This window comes from Pleurodeles waltl, chromosome 5, assembly GCF_031143425.1.
Source record: "Pleurodeles waltl isolate 20211129_DDA chromosome 5, aPleWal1.hap1.20221129, whole genome shotgun sequence".
Lineage (NCBI taxonomy): Eukaryota > Metazoa > Chordata > Amphibia > Caudata > Salamandridae > Pleurodeles > Pleurodeles waltl.
In genome coordinates, this window is record NC_090444.1 from 864108169 (window position 1) to 864125384 (window position 17216).

Consider the following 17216-nt stretch of genomic DNA (forward strand, 5'->3'; position numbering starts at 1 on the left):
GAATTTTAGAAAACTTCAGGTGGATGTTGAGTGTACAAAAGCTGCCGCCGAGACCGACTCAATATGAGGCATTAGCAGTCTGGGATTTAATGGCCATACGACAAAGACAGCAGAAATTTGAGAGAAGATTGAAAAGGGCAGAAAAGACTTTAGCCGAGGCTAGATGGGACAACAAGAACAAAATGTGGAGAAGGGGAATAGTTGATGGATTCAAATTGTTTCCATCAATAACACAGGAAGACGAGACACAGGGAAAGAAAGCCACTTGTAAAACAGACAAGGGCTCTAGCAAGCAAAAAGAGACTAAGAGGTCTTGGGTAGATGAAGATGACTCAGACGATGAAGAATTTCTAAATCAGTTGTTACATGATCGCCCGCCACCCTATGCAATAAATGACAATGCCCGAGCACTAGTGCGGGTCCTGGGAACCAGACGCAGAGTAAGGAAGATTCAAATACAGTGCAGACAAGTGATAAGGGTTTGATACAGAATGGTGTCAGTGTACCCACTGCGCCAGACATGCAGATACAGTTGCAACCTCTGCCACAGATACAGAGGATTTATCCAGACTTCCCAGTACTAGCGACGACTACGAGTCTTATGGTACTGCCTGATCCGATATATACAAAATCAAGGTTAGTGCAGATTGAGCCAACTCCACAATTGCTGCCCCAACCGCGGCAACAGCTGATCCCGGGTTATAGTCCAGCAGCAGGACCTCCGTTTGTACCTGCACCAGCCATAGTGAGTCAGACTTTGGGAGTTACTGCTCCACGGAGTTTGGGACCAGGTCAGACACCAGCTGCCATATCATTACCAATTACTGTTGGTCCACCAGTACCATTGTATGCGCAGGGTAAACCTGGTGTGTGTGATCAGGGAGTGATGACCCAAGAGGCAATAAGAGGAGGGTTCACAGGAACTCCCCACCCACTAACACCAAGAGAACAATCAGCAGAAGGACTTCGGTCCTTGTTAGACCTCAGTCCGATTGGGGCTCCTTTGGAGGCAATGAGACAAGCAAGGTTAAGTGTGCAAGCCCCACAAACAATGAGTATAGATACATCACAGTCACCATTGATGCATGCAGGGAACATTTCACTGCAAGGTTTCTCTGTGCAACAGTTGAATGAATGGTTAGAAAAGACTTACGCTTTACAACATACTGCAGTAGCCACAGATAAGCCAGAAAAGGAAGAATACCTGAATTTTGTGAGACTGTTTGTAGAAGCTGCGGAACTAGTAGAAGGGACAATGGGGGTAAACAGATTAGAGTCATACACAGAAGTTGAATTGAGGTATCTGTGCCCCAAGATCACTAAAGAAGTGGGCAAGGTACATCAGAGGGTGGCGAACCTGACAGACAAATACAGTATAGACATCGAGAATACTAAAGATTTGACAAGAAGCTACAGATTAGACTGACTCTAAAGATTTTGAGCACATGAGATCTACTGGAATGAAAGCGCATCTTAAAGAGATACTACACAGTGTGCAGATCTGGGGAGCCTTAGAGAAGTGGGAAGGCAGATGGGCAAAGAAAAGAGATAAGGAGAAAAGTGATAGTCCGGAATCAAATCAGGCTAAAGCCTCACCGGACACGGGCACAAAAAATGTTACCAATGAGAGAAACAGCTGGAGGGGTCCTAGTCCATGTACCATGGTCTAGGGGTGATATTTTGTCCTTCACAAATGATTATCCCAGGTTGAGGGAGAAGCCGATAGAATGGTACCAGCAGACAGATAGGTTTGTGAAGCTTGCAAAATGTCTTTGGGAAGACTTTGAATACCCTGTTTGAGATTATTGCGCCACCTGACTTATGGCTTGAGTGCAAGAGAGGTGTGGACTGGCCGACGCAGGAACCGGCAAGAGATAAGGTGACCGGAGCACCATCTGAGGAGGTGATGAGGTACTATCATAAGGTGATTGAGTTTTTGAAGCAGAAAGTGTCACCGAAAGTGACTGATTGGCAGAAAATAGATTGGACCTCACAGGAGGTCAAAGAATCGATCCATGCTTATAATGAGAGGCTGTTGAAAGCGTTCAGGCATTACAGTGGCACTGAGACTATTGAGCCGAAAGACATGAATCATCTTGTGTTCCGATTTGTTGAAGGGTTAAGACCAGAAGTTAGCCAGATGATTAAGAATCATTTGATCTGTTGGCAAGCGAAGCCGATTGATGAGGTGTTGCAATATGCGAAATACTGCAGTGACGAGATTCAGTTGAAGCAGAGTAAGTTGAAGGAGAAAGTGATGGTGATGCAGCTTAGGGCAGCGCAAGCAGGGATGCAGGGAAATGGAATCCAGCAAATGGTACAAACGCAACCGCAAGGGAATGGCATGTTTCAGGCACAGCCGAGAGGCCGAGGTCAGGGTTTTGTGAATCGCGGTCCAGACTTATATACTGTTGTGGTTCAAAATGATGCGCAGGGGATGAAAAAGATGTCACCATGTCACACGTGCAGGGGCGTGGGGCATTGGAAGCGGGAATGCCCAAATATGGTGCAGGATGGTGTCGTTCAACAAAGCATTGATGGCGGTACATTTCAAAATACGAGGGGTCCAAAAATGAGGGGTCAAAATCAGAACTTCCAGAATAACATAGTTCAGATGCAGGGGTTACAACCCATGCAGAAAATGCAAATGCTGCGTGTTCAACCAACGCAAATGCAGCAAGTACAACAGCAGGTTCCCCTGGTACCTAGACAGCAAATGCAATTACCATTAGCTCCAATGGGACAGCAACAGTTGATGCTTCCTCAGCAGGTCACAAGCCAAATGATGAGTCAAAATAACACAGTGCAGCAGTTCCCATTGCGTGGTGAAGATGGAATAAAGGATGAATGGTCGGATGATATTTCAGACAGTGAGGAGTGCAGACTTGCAGCGTCCCTAGAAGTAGATCAGAGGGGACCCTATGTGGAGGGAAAGGTGATGGGTCACAAGGTTTCATTCCTGGTTCCCACAGGAGCTACACGCTCTACAGTCAGAAGTGCAGAGGTTCTGAAACTGCCACTTTCAGGGCGTACCATAAGAGTGGTAGGAGTAGCAAACCAGTATTTGACAAACCCGATTACAGATCCAGTTCAAGTTGAGATTGGTAACTTCCAGGGACTGCATACGTTTGTAGTCTGTAATTCTAGTCCTGTGTCTTTACTGGGAAGGGACTTACTGTGCAAGACGAAATGTTCGATCACCTGTTCCAACGAAGGGATTGACGTGCAGACAAACAGTGATGATGAAGGGGATGATGGTCAGTTCTCAGAGTCAGAGATGGAGACCGCAAACGAAGAATACCCTCTGATAACTCTATTCTCGATGCTTACAGTGACTGACTTACCAGCTGAATTGCAGGGAACTGTGACTGAGAAGGTATGGGACCTGACAGGAAAGGAAGTAGGACTGATAAAAGGAGTAGAACCAGTTAAAGTGCAGGTTAAACCAAATGCAGTGTTTCCTCAGGTACCGCAGTACCACATGGCACAAGATGTCCTTATTTAGTTGTCACAAATAATTACAGACTTTGTAAAGCAAGGAGTTCTGAAAGAAGTGATGAGCAGCCAATGTAATTCACCAATAATGGGTCTGAAAAAGGCCTTGTAGGAAGGTTAGAATTGTGCAGGACTTGAGGAAAATAAATGAGATTGTGGTAAAATGTTGCCCTATAGTGCCAAACCCAGCAGTGATCATGTTTCAGGTTCCATGTGATGCAGAGTGGTTCACAGTTGTGGACCTGTCTCAAGCATTCTTTTCAGTGCCTCTTCATGAGGACAGCCAATTTCTCTTCAGTTTCAAATTCCTGGACAAGGTGTACAGTTGCTGCAGAATTCCTCAAGGATTTTCTGAGTCACCGTCCATCTTCAATCAGATATTGAAGAAGGATTTAGAGTCACTGGAACTGCCTTTCAGTTTGACTCTAGTGCAGTACATTGATGATTTGTTGATTGCATCCAGAACAAAAGACGACTGCAGGTATGACACAATTGCCTTACTGAACCATTTGGGAAAGAATGGACATAAAGTGTCCCCAAAGTAGTTGCAGTACTGTCAGAGAGAGGTAAAGTACTTAGGGCACTTGGTTGAAAGGGGTTCCAGGAGAATATCAAAAGAGAGGGTGACGGCCATACTGCAGATGAATCCCCCGACAACCAAGAGAGATATCAGGATGTTTTTGGGAATGGTGGGCTACTGTCACCAGTGGATTCCCAACTTCTCGATTATCTCTAAACCATTGGTAAAACTGACAGGCAAGGAAGTTAAGGATGACCTGAGCACCATAATTTTGTCAGAGGAAGAGCTTGAGGCATTCATGAAATTGAGAGAGTGCATATGTAGGGCGCCAGCTCTGGGTATGCCTGATTACACAAAGCCTTTTCTACTGTTTTGTCATGAACGTGATAATTGTTCTTTGTCTGTCTTAACACAGGCCCATGGAGGTGCAAACCGCCCAGTAGCATATTTTTCAGCTACTTTGGACCCAGTCGCAGCAGCCTTACCGAGTTGTTTGCGTGCAGTTGCAGCAGTTGGTCAGAGCCTCACACAGTGTGAAGGCATAGTGATGGGGCATACCTTGACAGTAATGGTTCCACATTCAGTTGAAATTCTGTTAACCCGAACTAAGACTCAGCATATGACAAATGCTAGGTTAACGAGATATGAGACCATTATACTGGGGTCTCCTAATGTCTTTCTCAAGAGTTGTACCGTATTGAACCCGGCAACTTTACTTCCTGTTGAAAACACCGAGATTAATAATACTGAGGAAGTGGAGCATGACTGTCTTGAGGTAACAGAACTTTGCACCAAACCCAGACCTGACATTAAGGATACACAGTTAGAAGAAAATGATTACATTTTGTTTGTCGATGGTTCATGCTTGAGAGAATCAGTCGGAATACTGAGAGCTGGCTATGCCGTGTGTACAATCACCGGTATTCTAGAAGCTTCCTGGCTCGAAAGAGTGTATTCCGCACAAGTGGCTGAATTAATTGCCATTACTAAGGCATGCCACGCAGCTGCAAACCTGAGAGTCACTGTCTATACTGACAGCAGATATGGATTTGGAATTGTACACGATTTTGGCCAATTATGGTCACAAAGGGGTTTCATGACCTCTTCTGGCTCACCAGTGAAAAATGGCGAACAGATTAAGGATTTGCTGCATGCGATTCAGTTACCTCTTGAAATTGCCGTGGGGAAATGCAATGCTCATGTCAAGTCACAAGACTTTGTGTCAATGGGAAACGGTTACGCAGATCAAGTCGCAAGGTTATGTGCATTGAACTGTATATCGTTCAAGGAACAGTGGGAACTATTACCTGAAACTGAGAATGAAACATGCTTAAACTTTGCATTAAGAGTAGTTGATATATTAGATGAGCTGAGATCACTGCAGGGCCGTACTAGCAGAGAGGAAAAACGCTCCTGGCAAAGAATGCAATGTGTACAGAGGGCTGACGACTTGTGGGTCTCAGAGGAGGGTAAATTGGTTTTACCAAACAGTCTTTTGTCACAGTGTGCAAGGAATTATCATGGTCAGGCACATCTTGGGAGGGACGCAATGATCAGATTATTCAAAATTGACTGGTTCAATCCGAAATTCAGACAAGCCACAGAGGTTACCTGTCACAGGTGCATCATCTGTCAACAGATGAATGCAGGAAAAGGGACTGTGGTGACTTTGAGCCACATTGGGAGAGCTGAAGGTCCGTTTAGCAAGATGCAAATGGATTTCATTGACATGCCTATGTGTGGAGGTTTGAGGTACGTGTTGGTGACTGTGGGGGTCATTCTGACCCTGGCGGCCGGTGGCCGCCAGGGCCACCGACCACGGGAGCACCGCCAACAGGCTGGCGGTGCTCCCGAGGGCATTCTGACCGCGGCGGTTCAGCCGCGGTCAGAAAGGGTAAACCGGCGGTCTCCCGCCGGTTTACCACTGCCCGTTGGAATCCTCCAAGGCGGCACAGCTTGCTGCGCCGCCGAGGGGATTCTGACACCCCCTACCGCCATCCTGTTCCTGGCGGTTCGGCCGCCAGGAACAGGATGGCGGTAGGGGGTGTCGCGGGGCCCCTGGGGGCCCCTGCAGTGCCCATGCCAACGGCATGGGCACTGCAGGGGCCCCTGTAAGAGGGCCCCGCTTGTATTTCACTGTCTGCTTAGCAGACAGTGAAATATGCGACGGGTGCAGTAGCACCCGTCGCACCTTCCTACTCCGCCGGCTCGATTACGAGCCGGCTTCATCGTGGGAAGGACGGTTTCCCCTGGGCTGGCGGGCGGCCTTTTGGAGGCCGCCCGCCAGCCCAGGGGAAACCTCAAAATACCCACCGCGGTCTTCCGACCGCGGTACGGTATTTTGGCGGCTCCCGCCGGGCGCGCAGTGACCGCGCCCGGCGGGAGTCAGAATGACCCCCTGTGTGTTTTCAGTCAATGGATTGAAGCTTACCCTACACATAGGAATGACAGTCTTACAGTAGCAAACTTGTTACTCAGATAGCTAATACCACGGTTCGGATTTCCGGTCTCTTTAGAATCAGATAGGGGCAGACATTTCAACAATGAGGTGATTAAGCTCTTGTGTGCTGCATTAGACATTGAGCAGAAGCTGCATTGTAGCTACCGCCCTGAAGCATCAGGACTAGTGGAACAGATGAATGGTACCTTGAAGTCGAGAATAGCAAAGATGTGCGCAGCTACCAATATGAAGTGGCCAGATGCATTGCCCTTAGTGCTGATGTCAATGAGAAACACACCTGATAAGAAGACAGGACTATCTCCCCATGAAATATTGATGGGCAGAGCTATGAGGTTGCCTGCAGTACCTGCAAATGCTCTTGTGAATATCACAGATGATATGGTGTTGGACTACTGCAAAGGTCTAGCTGATGTGGTCCGCTCTTTCTCTCACCAGGTGGAAGCTAACACATTGCCACCAATCAGTGATCCAGGGCACACCTTGAGAGCCAGTGACTGGGTGGTTATCAAGACACACGTGAGGAAGTTGTGTTTGGAGCCACGTTGGAAGGGGCCATATCAAGTAATACTGACAACAACCACTGCTGTGAAATGTGCAGGCGTTCCAAACTGGATACATGCCAGTCACACAAAGAAGGTGACATGTCCAACTGATGAGGAACTTGAAGTGTCCGAAACAACAACTCCAGAGAAGGAAGTCTCAGGGCCGGAGAATATTCAAAGGGGAACTGAGACTGAAGGAGAGCCCACTGAGGACGGCTTAATCCCTCAAACAGTAAACAAGTTCGAGAGAGGTGACGGTGAGCCTATCTCAGTAGAGGCAGCAGGAGAACCAAGACAAGGAGTGGTTCTCCCAGAAATAGACAGATACGGGTTAGAACTTGAACCCATTGCATACTTTGAAGACGAGAGGGAAGGAGCAGAAGGAAGACAAAGTACATCAACTCTTCCTGAGCCGATTGCAGGTCTGTCAAAAGAAAACACCATAGTACAAAAGGAGGGTGCTGTTCAGCGTCCTGAAAGACCAGGCAGAAAGAAAACGCATAAAGGTGACAACTGGCCAAAGAAACAAGCTGCAAAAGAGAAAATAGTTCATGGTGACACAATAGCGGAAGAAATTGACACCACTAGAAAAGAGGATCTCAGTGAAGGAGAGTTGCAGAGTGAACGTAGATTGAAAAAATAGAGTTGCAAATAAAATGTACGCGGGTCCTGAATGGGCATATGCAGCAACATCTGAATGGCAACAAGAATTCTTAGCATTCTGTTTTGATCGAGAGGTACCAGGTCAATACTACGGCACCTGAAATCAACCTGAGAAAGAGACTGTTTAAAAATTGAAATTGAAAATAAAAAGCTGTGAAGCTGAGAAAAATTAGACTGAAAATTACCGGATGAGACATTGATAACCTGAATTGACTTTGATAGCCGATTGTGACAAGCTGCTAAACCTGATTTGACAAAAAGGGTCCTGGGGTGAGTGAAACGCTGTAAATACACGCAGAGAGAAACAGAGACTTTTGCTTTAGAGAAAAAAAAAAGAGCTTTTATATCGTCCTCAAGTTGATTGTTTGCTTTGTATCTGCTATCTGATTCTTTACAGATCATGGCTCACACTAGAGGTAGTGGCAAAAAGGGTAAGGTGTGTGGTTGGTTAAGAGTTATCTTAGGTATTGTATGTGCAATAATAATTGTAGGCGTGATTGTGGGAATGTCATGGTTGGATAAGAAAGTCACTAACAATGCTTCAAAACCTGAGACTGCTACACTAACACCGTGGGAAAAGTTTGAGCAGGATACAAAATACTTACATGCAGGAACTAACTCAAAAGGGGAACTCTACTAATGTTTTCTGTTGCTTGCTGAATAAGTATGTTGACACAATGGATGCAAAGAACTGTTATGTGTGTACAAAGATCCCTACATCGGTGCAAGAAGGGGTCACTTACCATAGTCTTCCACTAACCTACGGGATAAGTTGTAGCCTGTTACTAACAAGATTCTATAATCAGGAACATGTGCAATACTTTTATTCAAATTTAGATGTGCAGTTTCCTTTGTGCCTGAGATTGAGTTTCTAAATAAGCTAGCTAAAGAGAATAGCATAAAATTGGTTAGGGGTTTCTTTGAGCCGACATTAACATTTGGGACAGCTTATGCGCACCGCAACAATCTGACCTACTTATTAACGCCTGTAGAGAAAAGCTTTTTAGATCATACTGATGATAGACGCAAAGCACTGAAGGAAAGGTTAGAAAAGGGGCTAGAAAAACGCACATATACAAATGATTATGCTTACACCGCAATAAAAATGCAGGGCAAATTAGCTATAGATGCATTACATTTAGGTAGGCTTTGTATATATAGGCCGAAATCTGAACACAACCCTATTTGTGGGAACGAGTGAATTCAGGCATGTGTTTTTGTTTCAGAGTAAATGGACATTCATGTTAAATGGACAGGATCCAGCGATCCCTGGGATCTATTATATCTGTGGGCTTATTGCTTATTACCGTCTCCCTAAGGGATGGTATGGGACATGTTATTCGGGGATAGTTTTCCCAAAGATTTACCCGATTGATGACTTAAAGCAAATACCTAAAATGTCTGAATTGCAACATGATAGACAAAAGAGAGAGACAGCGGCTGCTGTTGTTGGTGACATATTTGGAGCCATAATTGCTTCGGTAGGGGTTATCTTGAACTCCATAAAGATTCGAAAGTTGTCTACTATTGTGGATAACATGCTGACAAACTTCACAGGGGCTATACTCCTGATGGATACTAAACTTGCTGCGAAGAGGGCTATGACTCTTCAAAATCGGCTTGCTTTAGACATTCTTTAAGCAAAGAGCAGCAGAGTCTGTAAGATGCTTAACGAACGCCATTGTTGTGGTTTCATTCCTGAAAATAGTAGAAAGATTAGAGGTATGCTTCCTAACGTAACAAGAGATAGTGCAGATTTGAAGGAACTGAAGGAACCTGGAGTTTGGGAGAAAGTGGGGAAAGGAATTGACAGAGTAGGAAATTGGTTTAGTAATATTTGGAACAGGGTACTTGCAAAAATATTAGGGGGTCTACTGATTGTTCTGATTTGTTTATTGGGTTTATGGGGAGCATGCAAAATTAATGAAAGAATTAAGAAAAATCTGACAAAACGAAGCAAAAGAAATTAAGAAAATCCAAGGGAGAAAATGTTTCATGAAATTTGGGAAAACTCACACAAAGGGCAAGATGTCGAAATGCGCATTATGCGCAAGGTGAAAAATTAAAGTGAAAGGTTGAAAGGGAAAGGTTCGTGTGATGACAAGTGTCATCAGAGGAGGGACTGAGAGAGCGTGGCTTATATAATCTATATTAACATGAAATGTTAATGAATTAATGTGTGATAATGCTACTTAGAAACTGTATTAATATGTTTTGCTAAAACGCGTACTTGAAATAATTTACACTAATAATAATAGGTATATGTTGTAGACTTTTGCTAATAAATCTTTTAGGCCATAGTTAGCATGAGTCGAGGCCTAGCTGCTTGGTTCTCATATTAAATGTATTTTTCCTAACGTGCAATGTGCTGACTCGCTAAAGGACATGAACTCTTGTTTTCTTCAAACTAGAAGCTGAATATAACTATAGTAGATCCGTTCTCATGAAGTTCATTGCGCTTGTAGAAAATGTATTAACCAAATGCAACAGTGTAGACTAATGTTAAATACAAGGTCGCCCAAACCGGTACGAACAATGGAGCTACTGACCAAAGATGCACAAAGAATTACAAAAGGATGAAATCATACCGGACATTCTACCTCTAAAGACTTCAATCATATGGACCAATAAAATGCCTGAGAACTAATGCGGGGTGAAAGATATAATGACATAATGCAATTTTAACTGGGTAAAGATAGTGGGGTGCAACCCTTTGACCAATTAGATTTTAGGGGAATGTACAACGAAAAAGGGATAAAAACCTATGACACACGGAAGTGGTTAGAATGGTTAGGGAAATGCTGGTGATATGATCCAAAAACTTTGTCACTCTATTTGGTGACTTGCTGATTTTACTTAGAATAATCCTTGTCCTTAGATTGCCCATTTTACACTTTACCTCCTTAATGAGGGAAGTGCCCCTTTTCCCTTTGTGCCTGAACTGAGTTCCTGACTGATGGCGAATCAACTGATGTCCTCAAGACGAAGACTGAACCTGAGTGCTGACTCAAACCTTGGAGGTTAACTATATGACAATGGAATTGTGGTTGTCTGTTTGCTTTTCCTTTCTAGGTACCAACTGCTTCTCTTTTGACAGAGACCATAGCTAGATGTTTTCCAAATTGGTGTTATAAATTGTTTTGCATGAAGCCCAACATGCCAATGCTAATTAGAGGTTAGTTGAGAGGGGTTCACTAAACTGATGCAAATGGACAAATGACTGAATTAATGCTTTGTTAACAATACTCTGCTAAGGATAGTTTATGTTTACGCCGTGTTATATTCTGATGTTTGTGATTCTTGCTTTGATAAAATCTTATAAGAGTTGCCATATTGTGACTTTGCTATTGTGTTTCTAGGTTTTGAGGTTAATCAACTTGCTAGTTATATTGTAACCAATAGGGAATAAAATCACCATAATTATACTAAACTGGTGTGGTTATTCATGACTGAAAGGTCATAGTGGTGTCTTGCATCCAACTAAATGACATTAACTAAAGTGAAATGTATTGTGGTAATAAGTATTGATGATGTTATTGACATATTGATTGATATGTCGATTAGCTATCTCGTCCTAAGGTGTCTCTCAACTGGGTCAAAAGATTCATTGGCCTAAAACAAGTCCTAATGTGTAATAAGTTATCATAAAGGGACGCGTTAACACTTATGATCCTTTTGTTATGTATTCCAAAAAAACAATAAAAATATTAATAACAAAAAACTGTATAAAGTCCTAGAAAATCACCTGAATGGGGGTCAGGGTTGCTGTGTCCTTCAGAATGATCAACAAATGTGTTCTCAAGCTCCTTTTCCACTTCCAAACTCTTCTTACATTTGGTCATGGAAAACACTGCTGGGCACAAAAACACGTGTTACATAATTATTTGGTACATTTGGAGCAAAAAAAGCGTTCTTCGCTGTAGAGAATAATTATTTAAAAAGAATGAATTAAGTGATTAATGAATGCAGACACGGAATTGGAAAACCTAATGGATATAAGGCAAACTTGTATCTACAATAACCGTCAAGGCTCATCCTAACTCATTGCTGCCAATCGCCGCCTTTTCAGTTATACTGCGTCCTGTGATCTGTCTCAGAGACCAGAAATGAACAAGAAGAACCAAAACAAATGTAAACGCTAGTTACCAGGACAGAGGCCCTACGGCAGGAACGCTTTCCAGGGAACCAAAAAATGTTCTGTTTTTTGGGAAGAAAGGCAGCCTTCTGAGGAAAGATCATGAGTCCCAGTGTGTTTCAGGCCATAGGAGGCGGCTCTTCACACATTTGCACCAGGATTGTTATGTCGCTGGGCGTTATTTGCCATGTTTTTGCGGCGCTTGAATAAATACACACGCACACGTGCAGCTTGGAAACCTCTGGCTTGGCTTATGCAGTTTCTGGCTCACCTCCATGAGCGTCATTGAGCCCGCCCTGCTACACTTTAATACCTGCGCCACACGTGATACTGGGGTCGCAAAATTTAATGGCAACATGAAGAGGAGTCTAACCGACCGCCTTGTCTTTTACTTTCATGTCACCGTAGTGCCCGCAACCACTTGTGTCACTGATGAGACACTACATTCCTCCTAAAATTAATAAACAACAGAAACGGAGAAATGTGGGTGCATCATACACATGAGTACACTATGAATATCTCACATCAAATTGTGCCGCCATCTCTGCGAAGGCACTGTGTTGCCTCTTAGTTCATACTTGGTGGACCAGTCTGTGTGGTCAATGGTGGGAGCCTCCTTGGACAGTAATACAATTGGGTTCCCACTGGAGGGGGAATGAGAAGCCTCTGAATTAGACAACAAGGGAGTAGGTGAAACATCACTAGCCCCAGACACGAAGCCTTGATCACTGTTAGGGGAACGGGACACTGACCCCGATTCCGATGGGCAAAGTCAAGTGTAAAACCTTTTAAACATGGAAATAGTCTGAGTGATGGAAGATCCACCTCTATCAGCACAGATCATGGTGCCTTGCCGACTTACGACTACAGGCAGCAGCCAACTGGCAAACAAAACGTGCTTCCCAGCGACTGATTCTTGAGAAGCACTAGGTCCCGGGCCTTCAGGTCTGAGATCCTAGAGCGCCGGCGGCCAGCCTCTTCTGGTATACTTGTTGGCCATTTATTGGGTCAGACACCCTGTCACAGTGCTGTGGAATGGCGTCTGCCAGCACATGCCCCAAAGAGACACGTCCAGGAGCCCTACCCGTTGTGGAGTAGGAGTTTGGCGGTAGTCTCTCATGAATGCATAAATGGCGTACTCAGGATTTTGCCCGCTGGCTGAGGCAATCCTGATAACTTTATTCAGTGTCCTCATGAAACGCTCTACCTCGCCATTCACCTGAGGTCATCTGGGGGTGATTTTCCAGTGACGAAGCCCAGCTGTCTTGAGGTAGGATGCGAATTCATAGCTTTGGAAAAGAGGTCCTTTGTCAGTCCTCAACTCTGATATGAGGGCATGGGTGGCTAGGACCTTTTCAACCTTAGGTATTACACTGTCCACTGTCTGAGTGAGATGATTTCAACTTCTGGGTACTTTGAGAAGTCATTTATGATGACCATGGTGTGTCTTCCATCAGGGAGACTCTCAGAATCGAGACTGGCTGAGGCCCAGGGTCATTCTGGCCCTGCTTCTATCACTACCAGGGCAGGTCTACTGGGCCCTCCTGAAACTTGGCACCACTCACAGGAACGCAGCAGTTCCTCCACTTTCTCATCCATCAAAGGGAACCAAACCTTGGTTCTTAACCAACCTTTTGCCCTTACCATCCCTTGGTGTCCATTGTGAGCTAGTTGGATCACGCTGTCAGTGAGGGAGGAGGGAATCACCAGGCGATGTCCTCTCAAAAAAACACCCATCAGGGCAATACACAACTCGTGACTGACATGGTGGAGACTTTCCATTATGCATTTGGAGTTCGGGGTGAGTAGTGATAGCCGTTTCATCACTGAATGCCACTTGTTTGATCTGACTGCTTCCAATGCTTTCTGTAGGCAGTCGTCTTGGAATGTCGTCTGGCATATCGCTTTAGTGGAGAGGGGTAGTGGTCAAGACCAATCAGCCACATATCTTACGTACTCTTTCACTTCCTGAGCATCTTTGGACTCAGCCACTGTGGCTGCTCAAGGGTGTCGAGACATGTAGTCAGCAGGGTTGTGGGACCCAGGTTTGTATTCGAAGCAACATTGGTATTCTTGCAGTTGGAGCAGCCATTTTTCTATTAGGTGTGGTGGCTTTGAAGCTGCCCCGTCAAACAGGGGGATAAGGAGCTTATGATAGGTGGTTACAGTAAACGGGAGTCCATATACATACAGATGGAAATGTCTGCTACCTCAGTGCACCGCAATGGCCTCCTTCTCGATCTGCAAATACTTCTTGTTCAGTGTCGGTCAGAGACCGGCTGGCAAATGCGATCAGTGACCATTCATGGTTAGCTTGTCTTTTGAACAATACTGCCCCTAGACCCTTGGGACCAGCATCTACCGCAATGGTTGTTTCCTTGCGGACATTGAAATACCTGAGGATGGTATCAGCGGAGAGAGCATCATGTGTAGCTTGGAAAGCTGCCTTCTGTGTAGGCCCCCACAACTAGGGTTCTCCGGACTTTGTCAATTCACAAAGTGGTTGACTTAATGTCGACATGCCTTTGATGAAACGCCTACAGTAATTTACCATTACAAGTAAACTGCGGACCTCTGTTAGGTTTGTGGAGGGAGGTGCCTCCTTTATGTCTCCCAAATTTTCTGAGTCAGGTGCTACTCCGCCAGAGGAGAACACGTATCCACAGAAATTGATTTTCTGTTGGAGAAACTCACACTTGCCCTGATGGAGTGTCAAATCGGAGTCTCTAATGAGCTGTAATACCGATATTAACCTGCTGTGGTGTTCAGAGACGGTTGAGGCATATACGAGGATGTCGTCGGTTACGTTGATAACCCCCTGGGAGGCCAGCAAAAAGTTCTTGAATCACATTCTGAAAAACTTCAGCAGCACTCGAGATGCCAAACTTGAGTCATTTGTAGCGCCTGAGCCCTATGTGCGTGAAGAAAGTTGTGATATATCGAGACGAGGACGAGTTGATGGTATCCAGATCGCAAGTCGAGTTTTGAAAGCCCGCCTCGCTAGCCTAGCTGGTCGTCAATTGTGGAGGTCAGGTGCCTCCCTCTTTTGATTGCAACGTTCTGTTCAGAAAGTGCAAATCCACACATATGCGCACTTCACCGGGCTGCTTGGGCTTTCGGGCGACAACGATTGGGGAGACCTGTGTCATGGGCCCGGTCACTCTCGATTATGCCTACTGCTTCAAGCTTCTCTAATTCCTTTTTCACCTGAGTCTTTAGGTGGAAAGCAATTCGTCGATGCCTGAGCGCTACTGGTTGTATGGATTTGTCCATGTGTAGACGTATTTCTTCAACCCTTCAGGGCAAGAGGTGTGCTTTGTCCGTAGGCATAAACCTTTACTTTTGCAGATTTGATACTAGGGGCAGGAGTTATCCAATTGTACATCTCAGAGGGCATGATGTTGATAGAGGCCCCTGTGTCTACGACGGCAAGAGTGGGGTGATTACCTACTAGTATCTGACATCGGGCAGTTGTTTTGATGACGGGACAGCCATCCCGACAATAAAAAGCGTGTGGATGATGTGTTCCTCTTCGTCGTCGTCATCCATGTTGCTGATTTTCTCAGGTGCACCCAGGGCAGTGTTAACTGAGGTGCCCTCTGCTTGCGGTTTCTTTGATTTGCATACTTTGGCGAAGTGGTTGAGTTTTCCGCACCAAGCGCATCGCCTTCCTTTCGCTGGGCAGACGGCGGAACTATATGGTGGCCCACCGCAGTACCCACATGCTCTGGTGGGCGGGTGAGCATTTTTAGGCCTTGTTTTGGCAGGCGACTGCATCATGGTTCTCCTTTGATTGGTCTGTTAAGCACAGCCTCCATACTGTACGCCCGAGCCTTGGGCAGCTCTTTAATTCTTACCATCACGAGGATATCAGTTAGGGATCTGCCAGACTCTTCTAAAATTCTTTCGCATAGTTTGCCAAGGGCACCCTTGAATTATTTGCCCTCTAATTTCTTCGGTCTCGTCCGCGAACTTGTAGGTGTTAGCCTGTTCTTTCAGTCTCATGTGGAAAGAGACGATTGACTCTTCGGCTTGCTGCCTGGCTTGACGAAAGACAAAACGCCCATAGTCTTAGTTAGCCATTGGCTCAAAGTGCATGTTGAGGGCAGCGATTAGGGTTAGGTGGGTTTTTGGGGTGGCCTCAACAAGTGTTTTGGAGATTCTGTATATGTCTTTGACTCCCACGTGTAGAAACATGGCCCTTTTTGTGCATTTTCAACCATAGTAGCTTCAAAGAATAATACTACTCTTTCGACTCAGTCCTTCCATCTGAGCGCTTGCGCAGATGAGTCTCCTTCCACGACTAATTGTTCGAAAGGTGGTATGGCAGACATCTTGCCTGTATTATTACTGTTTCCTCCCACTTTTCAAGCTGACACTATTGCCTTGTTGTTTTTGTACAGCATCATATCAGCCACTGTAATTTCATTCTCAGTTAATTTTTCTTTTTCTTGGAGGCAGAGTGTGGAATCTGCTGCTTGAGAGAACAAACTCTGGGCAGCCCGCAGGCTGAGCGCTCACCAGGGGGTGAGGTAGGCACACTTGGGCAGCCCTGGGAATACCTGGGCATCGGCTGGGCATGGCCTCTCTGTGGACGTGTGCTTGGCAAAGCTTCAGGTGCAGGTAGGCTGGCGGGGAATCAGGAATGGGATACCGCAGTCACTGGGAACAACTGTCAGAGTCGGGTAAGCCGCTTCACCAGGACGTGGCACGAGCACTGCAGCGAGGTGTGCGGCTGCCACGGCAAGTCAACTGCGGTGAGTGTGGGAGCACTCCCCTTGTCGCCAATGTTATACCGCTGGGCGTCATTTGCCATCGCTTGCGGCGCTTGAACAAATACACACGGACATGTGCTACTCTGAAACTTCTGGCTCGGCTGATATAGTTTCCAGCTCACGTCCGTGAGCGTCACTGATCCCGCCCTGCCAGCCAGCCTCACTTTACTGCCTGCTCCACACGTGACAACGGGGTCACACCATTTAATGGCAACATGAAGGGGAGTCTAACCGACCCCCATGTCTTTTACTTTCATCTCATGGTAGTGCCCATGACCAGTAGCGTCACTGGTGTGACACTACACAGGATGTCATTGACAAAAGCTATATAGCGCACTTGGACATCCCGCTGCATGGAATGAAAGGCAGCATTCTGAGAAGGGACTACAAGTCCCAGATCTTTCCAGGCCCCAGGAGGCAGCCCTACACATTCTTTGCACCAGCAAGACACCTGCAAGCTCTATATAGCGCACTTAGATATCCTGTAGTGCGGGCAACGCCCAGGCCAAGGACAAGCCTGTCCTGTGCCCATCAGCGCCAGGAAGAACCGGTGTGGGGCCACCCCACTGTGGCCCTGCAATTAGGCTCTTGGCAGTTTTGTAGTTCAGCTCTAAGTGCGTGCCTT

The 17216-nt window shown here is 45.7% G+C and overlaps 1 protein-coding gene across 1 annotated transcript in view; it reads right to left on the bottom strand.

Annotated features, from left to right (window-relative positions):
* The window catches only part of LOC138296102 (zinc finger protein 3 homolog), a 1150345-nt gene that overhangs the window by 531428 nt on the left and 601701 nt on the right, over positions 1 to 17216 (bottom strand). The window contains exon 6 of the mRNA XM_069234957.1: positions 11427 to 11534. Within this exon, the coding sequence (XP_069091058.1) occupies positions 11427 to 11534 (108 nt within the window). The remainder of the gene's footprint in view (positions 1 to 11426; positions 11535 to 17216) is intronic.